This window comes from Oenanthe melanoleuca, chromosome 2 (genome assembly GCF_029582105.1).
Source record: "Oenanthe melanoleuca isolate GR-GAL-2019-014 chromosome 2, OMel1.0, whole genome shotgun sequence".
NCBI lineage: Eukaryota > Metazoa > Chordata > Aves > Passeriformes > Muscicapidae > Oenanthe > Oenanthe melanoleuca.
The window spans coordinates 8,711,032-8,721,571 of record NC_079335.1 but is presented as its reverse complement, the minus strand read 5'-3'; the positions used below and the strand labels follow the sequence as shown (position 1 = coordinate 8,721,571).

Genomic DNA, 10,540 nt, shown 5'->3' with positions numbered 1-10,540 from the left:
TTATTTTCTTTCTCAAAAATGTATTTCTTCTGCTGTATTGCCCCAAACAATGATATCATTGATGTATTGCAGGTGTTCTGGAGCTCCACCCTTTTCCTTTTGCAGTCTGGATCCAAGGCAGATGGTTGGGTGTGTTTCCACCCATGGGGCAGTCAATTCCAGGTATACTGGACACCCCAACAAGCAAAAAGAAACTGTGGTCTGCACTCTGCTGCCAGAGGGACTGAGAAAAATGGATTAGTGATACCAACCGTGGCACCATTTGGCTGCTTTTGACTCCAGCTCATATTGGAATTCCAGCGCTGTGGCACTTAGAAGCAGCATCACTTCATTTAGTCCATGATTGTTCCCTGTCAGCCTCTATTCCCCTTCAGATTCTGCACTGGGTACATGGGCTAGTAGAAACATCTCCTATCATTAATTACATTTGGATAGTAATAATATGTTGTAGTTGCCACTCATTTATAAACTCAGCCATAAAAATGCAAGGTTGGAAAAATATGCCAACAAACAAAATATTAATAAATATTAACTAAATTATTATTTGGTGTCTTATTGTGTAGTATGTGTATATATGTTGTATTGTATGTATAACATTTCATTTTCATTTCATGAAATGCCTATGGTGGCTGAGCAAGCAACAGAGTCATTGCTATGAAAACTCCTGTTTTTTCACTGCTGAAAGCTGAAATTAATGTTAGAATGGATTATAAGTGTTCAGCAACTGGATTAATAATGTTGACTAATCCAGCCATTACTCATTTCTCTTAATAAGTACTGAATGTTTTCTTTTCTCTTTTTCTTTATCTGCAACATAACAGTATCCTTCCAACACAGGTATAAAAGCATTATCAACCCTCTATTATTTCTGCATTATATTGTTGCTGAGGAACATTAATTTATTTGGGATTTTTTTTCTTCCTTTTTTTTTTTTTTTTTCTTTAAAATTCCTTGAAGGGCTAATTCTCTTAGACCATCTAAGGCTAACTAATCATTCCTAACTAATCATTCCTGATATCCTTTGAACCTCCATGAGCATTTCAAACTGAAGTACGTTTTGCTGCTTGCTGCAAATCCTGAACATTTGATCGCAGTCTTAGGTGACTTAGTAATCCAATCAGAAAATGTAGAACTGCTGCTGCCAAATTACTTATGCAATTCACACTTTATTATTGGCTGCTGAACAAGAGGTTTCTATCTCACACTTTAGATACTACTCAAGTGAAAGATCTAAAAGCTCTGCTAATATAATAATCATAGAATCACAGAATGGATAAGGCTGGAAAGGACCACTGTGGGTCATCTGGTCCAACTTCCCTGCTCAGGCAGGGTCATCCCATAGCACATGGAACAGGATTGTATTCAGAGAGTTCTTGAATATCTCCAGTAAGGGAGACTCTACAAACTCTCTGGACAATCTGTTCACATGCTCAGTCACGCACACATTAAAGTACTTCCTCATATTCAGGTGGAACTTTCTGGGCATCTGATTCTGCCCATTGCCTCTTATCCTGTTGCTGGGCACCACTGAGCAATCTGGTTCATCCTCTGACACCTCCCTACAGACACTGACAGACATTGATGAAGTCCCCTCTCAGTTTTCTCTTCTCAAGGCTGAACAGGCCCAGCTCTCTCCAAATACCTCTGTTGCCATCCACTGCTCCAAAACGACCATCATTTTTAAAGAACTGTAAAAGCAGGTCACTTGGGCTGTAGAGTTTTGTGCATATGTGGACCAGCATGTGTACAAACTGTTGCTCCAGGAGATTTAGGAGATGTTCAAGCAAAACTGACCAGTCCACTTAGACAGGCTTGGGATGACGGGGTGTAAAACCAGATGGTTTGGCTGCTAATTAGCCATGCAGCAATGTTTTATGTATGCAATTCAACTTTTTCTTAATCTTACTGGGTAGTTTGATTCTCAGCCTAGATGTGGTCAAAGGATCAGGTCCATCTTTCATTGACAGTAAATGAAAAATTAGTGTAGGACAAAAAGGTGTCCAGATATTCTTCTGATGTCCTTACTTAAATGAAAAATTCTTGTAATTCACAACTAAATTTGCTATCCATTACACAACACATAAGGAAGCTCAAAGAGATCAACACATACATATTCATAGACTACAGCTGTTTCCTCTGTTTTGAAGCTGAATTAAGAAAACAGTTGTTTTAAACAACAGCACTACAATTATGCTAAGGGCTTTATTGACTTTTATTGAGTATTATGCACCACATGATTTATGTAATAATGTAATAAAAGAGACTTGCTTTAAAACATATCAGCTGTCTTCAAACAAACCTCAATCCCAACACTGTATTTATTCTGTTATCTGAACTTTGTAAGGTTACTCCATATACACAGATGTGTTTAAAACAATGAAAATGGGGGAAAACACTTCGAAAAGCCTCAGGGAATACAGAATATACATTACAGAAACAGCATCTATAATGTCAGGCAGCTGAAACTGCTTTTAAACTGTTTTAGAGAAATCAGAATGTTACTCACAGTGTTACATTTAATATCTGTGAGCAGAGGCTCCGACCTGGCTTGCTGCTTGTTTTGTTTAGACAACTAGTAAGATCTAGCAATTGCACTACTTGCCAGCATTTTGCTGAAACCATATGGCACGATGAGAACATTGGAGCCTGCATACCCTTAAGCACAGACAAAAGAAAAATAAGACAAATAGCTGGAATAAATCACTACAGTAAAGAGAGCAGACTGCCTGTAGCTAATGGTTAGAAGGATGATCTTTGAACTAAAGCTGCATCTGACATGACTTAAGACCATAATAATGTATTTGAATTTTTGGCCAATGAAAAAAATCTAAAACTTTCCTCTAGGTTTCAGAAAATGAGGAGTATTATTATCACCAGCTGTACTTAAAGAACAAAGGGCAAATGTAGATCTATGTAGTTCTGACTGTTGTTGGCAGAAACCTTAATAAATTGGCTAATGCAAACATGTTCTGCTTTGCAGGCAGTGACTCAGTACACATATCTATGGGAGGCTGACTGTTCACTGTGTCTTATCATTTTAATTATATTTGGCCCCAAGAGTTCAAAGCCATAAGCTGTATTTCAGAAATCATATAAATGAATAAGAAGGACTACAGTTTACTCCTTTAACTTGCTCAGTTGCACCCACATGTGAGAGTCTGTCCAATTTTTGCGAATTAACACGTTTTGGATACTGCTGAAAACTGTGAGACGTGTAGACATCTCACTTCCTCAGTTTCACATTTTTAGGGATTATTTTCAAGGAACATAACTGAAACACTGATCTTGTTTCTACTATTGGTGAAAAGAAAGTTTCAAGTAGTTTCAAAAGTGTAAGAAAATAAAATGCTAGCTTTTAACAGATGCAACACAAGCAGAACCGAAGTCAGTGAAAGATATAAAAACAAATGGATTGACATGTAAACTCAAATGGATTGACAGAAGGAACTACAACAACAGGAAATGGGCTTTTAGGGCTATAGGCTGGATCGATAGCCCAAAACCAACTGTATGAGGTTCAAAAAGGCAAAGTGCCAGCTCCTGCACTTAGGCCACAACAGCTCCATGCAGCACTGCAGGCTTGGGAAGAGTGGCTGGAAAGGTGCTGGTGGAAAAGGCCCCGGGGGTGCTGGTCAGCAGTGGCTGAACATGAGCCAGTGTGTGCCCAGGTGGCCAAGGAGGCCCATGGCATCTGGCTTGTATCAGCAATAGCACGAGAACATTGACTATCTCCCTGTACTCAGCACTGGTGAAGCCACAGCTCAACTCCTGTGTTCAGTTTTCAGCACTTCATGACAAAAATGACACTGAGGGGCTGGAGTGTGTCCAGAAAAGGACAACAGTGCTGGGGAGGAGGCTGGAGCACAAGGAGAAGCTGAGGGAGCTCAGAGTTTTTAGCCTGGAGAAAGAGATGCTCAGGGGGATCGTCGTGTTCTCAACAACATTCTGAAGGTAGATTCTACCCAGGTGGGATCAGTGACTTTTTCCAGGCAACAGGACAAGACGAAATGGCCTCAAGTTGCACCAGGGGAGGTTCAGGCTGGACACCAGGAAAATTTTCTTCACTGAAAGGGTGGTTAAGCATTGGAAAAGGGGGCCCAGGGAGGTGGAGGTGTTCAACCACTGGACGTGGCACTCAGCGCCTGCTTGACAAGGCGGTGTCGGGTTATAGCCTGGGTTCAATGATCTTCGAGGCCTTTTCCAACCTTAACGATTCTGCCAAAACTTCCGATTTCCCCGTGCCTGTCGGAAAATCTGGCATCAAAGGCATCAGATTTGGAAGCTGGCAGTATTATTTCAAGGAAAACAGACTAAGAGAGTGTGCTGTCTTGGGTTTCACTGATTTTCACCGGAGTTTGGCCTCACTGTGGAGGTGCGTTAGAACTCCGGTTTCAGGCACCGCTCGCTTTCCCCTGCCCCTTCCTTCAGTCCACGGCTGAGAGAAGCCCAGCACTATCCCGTTCCCGGGCCGGACCCACCGGCACCGGCACCGGCACCAACCCCCGCCGGCGACACCGACCAGCCTTCACGGCGGGGCCGGCCACGGGACACGGGGAGCGCCGCCCCCTGGAGCCGGCGAGCCCCCGCAGCAAGGGCTTCTGGGAGTTGTGGTCCCCCTCGCCGGCTTCCGCCCGCCGGCCCGCACCTGGCGGGGCTCAGCCGGCCCCATGCCCCGGGGCTGTACCCCCGTGCCGTGTCGGAGCGCTTCTAGATCCGCTGAGACCTCTCGGCGTCCTCTCTGTGTGGGAGGGATGGGTGGAAGAGGGCACGGAATTATTCCTGATAGAACTACAGCTCCCGGCGTGCACTGCGCCACGGCGAACCCGACGGGATGGGGGGGGAGGGGTGGGTGAAGATGGCGGCTGCTAAACTGAGCCGGAGGGGAGGCTGAGGTGAGTTTGGGGGTGCTCCCGGTACTCGTGCTCACCCTGGCAGTCGCCTCCTCGTCGCGATCTTCCCCTGCTTCGGGGTTGGGGACGAGGAGGACGCCCCGGAGGGGTGGGCGCTGAGGGAGTGGCGGGAGGCTCGGGCCGCCCGGCTGGCGCGGGAGGAGAAGCCTCAGGGCATGGCCTCAGCCCGGAGCCGCCGTGGCAGCGGCGCGGGGAGTCCCTGTGGGCGCTGGGTGCCGGCGGAGGGGCTGCCAGGCTGGCAGGGGCTGCTCGCCACCGGGGCTGCGGGAGAGCGGGGCTGGGCACAGCGAGCGGATCCTTCCGCTCTTACCGGACAGGGCTGGGGCTTTGGGAGTGCCCTCAGCAGCTTTTCCTCACATGCACAGCGAGATAATAACCGAACACAGTGCAAATTGACAGGAGGACGACGCTGTAAGCTTTCTTGGCTTCCTCTTTGAAGTTAATCGTGCATCACGTAGCCATGCTTTAGAGAGTTGAGGTGTGGGTTCACAAATCTTGCTCCTGAAAACTGTAGTACAGGTCTCTTTTTGGATACATCTGGAAAGGTATCCCGTGGTCCTTCGAGCTGAAATTCAAGGAAGAAAGGATGAGGTGTGGATTGTCTCTGTGCTGTTGTAGGACTTGTGGGAAAGCCTCTAACTTTAAACCAGAGCTTTAGTTGCTACATCAAAACTCACTTTGCTAGCCCAGTGTGTTACGTTTTGCGAAGCTACATCAGTGTTTGCTGTGCAAATGAGTAGGTAAGCTAAACCCAGAGTTAACAGTCACAGCTTTGGGATTTTATAGGTATTTACTTCATAAAGCATTTGTAATTAATTCTGCATCATTTGAAATATTTTCTCAAGTAGCTTCAGGACGTCTTGCTTGAAGACTTGGTTTTAATGCTCTTTAAGATATGGTAAAATTTCTTCAAGTAATTGATGGTTTGGAGTTGAAATCTTGATTGTAGTTCCCTGATAGGCCTAAAGGCTTATCCATAGGTTTTATTTAAGCCTTTTAATAACAATTTTAGTACTTGTCTAAAAAAGGCTGCTAGAATAAGATTAATTTCTGATTCAGGAAAAAAACCTCAAAAATTTAATTAAAATAGAGTTTGTGATTAAACAACTTGTTTTAGATATTGCAGATGTTTGTGGTTCATAATGGACAGTAACCTCTCCATTTCTGATCCAGACTTGTGCAATAAAAAAGAGTGAACAAATTTTATATTGCATGCAAGTTGAAGGAGGTGTGAGAATACAATTCAAGTCTAATGAAAAGTGACCACACTTCTAATTATAAAATCTATAGTATAAAGAGTACGGGTTAAAAAGAGCTTTTGTTGATGCCAGTGACTTTTAACTGCCCAGCCTAACTCTGTAAGGAAGTAATCCTTGTAACGTTATCACACAGTTTTTAAACCATTTTGAAGATACATAATTTTTGAAGTGAAAGCAAATCATGTTTTCTGTAGTTGTATTCTCAGGGTAGTCTCATCAGTTCAGCCAGCTTCATACATGGGATTGTCTCTCCACCTGAGAAGGGCAGTTCAGACTAAAATCAGGTACTTTCCCAGAATTACACAGTATGTAAATCCGTTTTATATTGCATTTTTTGAGTTCTGGGAATTGTAGTTGGAGCTTAACTGTCTATATTTAGGAATGAGCATGTGATTTATTAATCTTGTTTTTCATTGGCAACTTGCCTACTTTCAAAGCTAAAGGCGTTGATTAATTTTTCAAATAGAAAGTATTAGTGGGGAGCTAAGTGATCTAAAAAGTAAATGTACAGTGGATTTTTAATTTTTTAGTTCAAAGTGAGTGGCTGTGAGGGGTGCTTAAGCCTCTGCCCTTATTTGGCTTAAGTTGAAGGAATGAACAGGAGCCCAGCTGGCAATTTCATTTTGAAGACTCAAAATCAAGTTAAAAATTTATGGTGTTACATAATAACATAACAGAAGGCTTATTGGAAAAAAAATACAAAACCTCAGGTATGCTGACTTCTGTTTCTTTACCTGTAGCACAAGGTTATATAATTTTTCCACTTTAGGTCTTTTAAAGAGGCCCATTGTATTAGGGCATACAGGAAAATGATCTCTGCTTTTCTGTTTGGCTTTCAATGCCATTTTTGGAATCTTGTGATAATAAGAAACATTTGTGCTAATAAAATATCCTTTAATTTCAGATCCCAGTTAGTTAATGAAAAAAAAAAAAGTCAAACTGTATTTTTGTCCTTGTTCTGATGAACAATGAATTGACATTGGGTTTCCTAGCCAAATGATTTAAAATCTCAAAACAAAACTAAAAGTTTTTCTTTAGAAGAGTGATTTTATGAGTCATAAAAGTGTTCCTCTGTCTTTTAAGGTACATTCACTGTCTTTGCACTTTGATTCTAATTATGTTTAGAATTATTATTATATCCTTAGGAAAAGAACAATAGCTTTTAATCCTCCACATAAAAGTAGATATGATTTTGTTTACCTTCTTAATATCCAGGAGTCAGTTGATTTGGTGAAGAAAACATTGTGTAGTATTTAATATCCATAAATTGCATCTTGTGGTCTGTTAGATGTCACAAATTGACATGGGATATGTTAAACAGTAAGTGTTAGACTATGAAGCTAAATGGTATCACATGATAGCTCTCTTTTAATTAGCTAAAATCTGCTTCATCAAACTCTGGGGTGGGTTGGGGTCCCTCTTTTCTTATGTAAAATTTTAGTGACAAATAGCTGAGCAGACTCATAGTGAGAAGCTTTTTGGTTTAGTTTGGTTCTGTTCTGTAACAGGTGACAGCATCTGTGGATTAAACTTTATCCTAGGCCAAGTGAAATGGTGGTTGAAGATTTTATGGAGAGGAAATTGAGTGGTCTGTTCTTCATGTAGGGGCCAAGTCACCTCCATATATAATTTTTGGTCCTCTTACAGATCATAAAATTACTAAAAACCCAGTAAATTATTTAAAAACAGGCATTTTCTACGTGTCTTAGTTGATTATACCACTTTTCTAGTAATTCTGCAGAAAACTCTTCTAAGAATCTTCTAAAAGTGAGTTGACTTTGCTGTCAACAGCAGTGGTTATGTTTTAGGAAAATGTGTTGAATTCCTGATTGCCGGAGATGGTCAGTAAAACACTCCTGAGTCTCTGGCACTTGACTCCCTGAAACTCTCACCACGTTCTCTGCATTTTTATTTTCTTATCTGTCAGTAAATCTGTGTTCTGTATTGTTTCAGCTGGGTCCATAATTTCATTCTGAACCAGAGATTTTGTCTTTCCATGTGTCTCTTGAACATGATGATCCACAGCACATTTCCTTTTATAAAATTACAATAATTCTCGTGCTGCCCTTGGAGAGGGACATACAGCTTTCTAATAGATGGGATATTTTAAATAACTTACTTTGAAGTACTATTTTTAACCCTAGCTGCTGTCAGCAAATTGGAATCTCTGATTGAAATGCATATACGAGAATAAAGTTTATTTTTAGCAACTATGAGCATTACTTTAATATGTGGTCATTAAAACATATGTTGACCGAATGAAATGTTTATTCTCACATATCCATTTTTTTGGGTACATGTGTACATACAAGTATTAGCTGAATATCTTTTATTTAAAAATTTATTTTATTTTTTAAGAGAGCAACACTTACTGTCTAACTGAGATTTTCTTTTTATTTGTAGAAAGATACATTTATGGTGAGTTTGTATTTGGCAGTTAGTAAAATCCAAATGCACTGCCTACAGAAAAATCTTCAAATTATTTGCATTTTAGTGCTAATTAATTGAATGGTAGATTTCTACTTTTATGTCCAAAATAAATTGTCATAACTTCAGATGAGTTCATTTTATGAATGTATTTAATTGCATCAAAAATCCTTTGAGCAGCTGTTGTGTATAGGAGGTTGCACTCTCATCTAAAATCTGCCTTTTTTGATCCTGGGAGAAAAATGTCCTAGAAATTGACACACAGGTTTTTCAGTTGTTTTTCATAGTGTTGAACAGAAACCTCTCAGGCAGGGAAGTGCTGTGGTTTAGATCTGAAGTGGAAGCATCCTGTGAGACTGTGCAGGATTTAGCATCCCAAACAGTGACACTTGGGAATGTCACAATACACAACAGAAAAATATTTACTCCAGCATCAAAGGCAAGAACAGAATGACTGCATTTCAGGAAGTAGCAAAATTTACATCTAGTCTGGTCAGCTAAGAGGATATCTGGATTTCTGTGGTAACAGCCCCTTTGGTATTGGTGCTGAAAAATGACTGGCTTATTCTGCATGAGTTACTGAAGATATTTGGGTGTAGATTGTCTAAAGCTATAATCTTGACTTTGTTTGTTTGTTTGTTTTCTTCATAGTTTCTTATATTTTGCAAAATTGAGGACAGATCCCTGATTAACAATGCCTGGCAGTAAGTATTCTTATCTTAAGTACGTGAAGATAATATTTAGGAGTGTTTACTGTTAAGATATTTTCTTTGGGGTTTAAAAATTTTAAAAAAATTAAATGGAAAAAGAAACATTATACTTGCTGTCATTTATAAAAATTTTAAGATGTTAATGTTATGTGGTCTCTGCCTTTGTAAATCTCCATATATTTTTCAAATAATAATAGGGGCTCTGCATTTGCCTTTTTGACTACAGCTTCACAGTATAACACTGAATTTTAAAATTTAGAATATGTTCTGAGATAGTTGGATTCAGAAACTAAGGAAGATATTTTTGATACAAAAAAGCTATATTTTGATATAGCTATAATCCTATCTTTGGAAAATGACAACTAGTGTTTCTAGAAGATAGCATCACTATTTAGGATAAAAAGTGATAAGACTTAAAATTTTTGAAAGACTTAAAATTCAAAGTGAGATTTTTAAAGCAAATATTTCTAAGAAATTATTTACTTTAAAGAGTAGCAAATTTCTCTAACTCAAAGGATCAGGTTATAATATGTGTTATAAAAGTATAAATTAAACTATTCCTATAATTAGTTTCTCTGTTTGGAGAAAATTCTATATAATCTGTAGTAATGTTGCTAACATTATTCTTTGGATAAAGCAATCTGCTTTATCCAGAGGATAAAGAAGTATTCATAAAGTTACAGTACCAGTCATACTGAGTACCTTCTAATATAGGTTTATAGTGAATTTCATGGATGCTGAATTTCATGTGGAAGTCTTGGAGGATTTGTTCTCTGCTGTGATTTGCAATGAGCTGTGGCTGTGGGTATTAGAAATGCCTTACAGTAGTTCTGTGTTGTGTTGTTTGAACCCTGGTCATGTAAAATACCTTATTGTAAATAAGATATGTTACACCTGTCATGTGAAGGAGTGTGTGGAATTTTTTTACCAACTAAACTGGAAAAGTAAGATACTTTTTTTTTGTTGTTTATATCAAATGTGCTTATGTTTTGGGTCATTAATATCAATGCACGTAGAGTTTGCATTACTGCAGTCAGATGGGAATTAAAGGAGACCAAAAGAACTGATTGCAGTATTTATCTGCAGCAAGATGCTCAGAACTACACAGCCATTTATTTATCTTTGCCTGTATCAGTGAGTGTAAGTGCATGGGTGAAGGGAAGGGAGCCTAACAGACATTAGTGTGCACTGTAATTCTTGTGAAATAGCAGTATTTTATAATATTTTACTTCCA

At 39.7% G+C, this 10,540-nt stretch overlaps 1 protein-coding gene across 4 annotated transcripts in view; it reads left to right on the top strand.

Moving 5' to 3' along the window:
• Positions 1–4,814: 4,814 nt before the first annotated feature.
• The window catches only part of EFR3A (EFR3 homolog A), a 74,933-nt gene continuing 69,207 nt past the window's right edge, over positions 4,815–10,540 (top strand). The window contains exons 1-2 of one of the 4 annotated variants that reach the window (XM_056483118.1): positions 4,815–4,892; positions 9,248–9,300. In XM_056483118.1, the coding sequence (XP_056339093.1) occupies positions 9,291–9,300 (10 nt within the window). In that variant the 5' untranslated portion in view covers positions 4,815–4,892; positions 9,248–9,290. The remainder of the gene's footprint in view (positions 4,893–9,247; positions 9,301–10,540) is intronic. The other 3 variants (XM_056483117.1, XM_056483119.1, XM_056483120.1) reach the window with 3 other exon arrangements.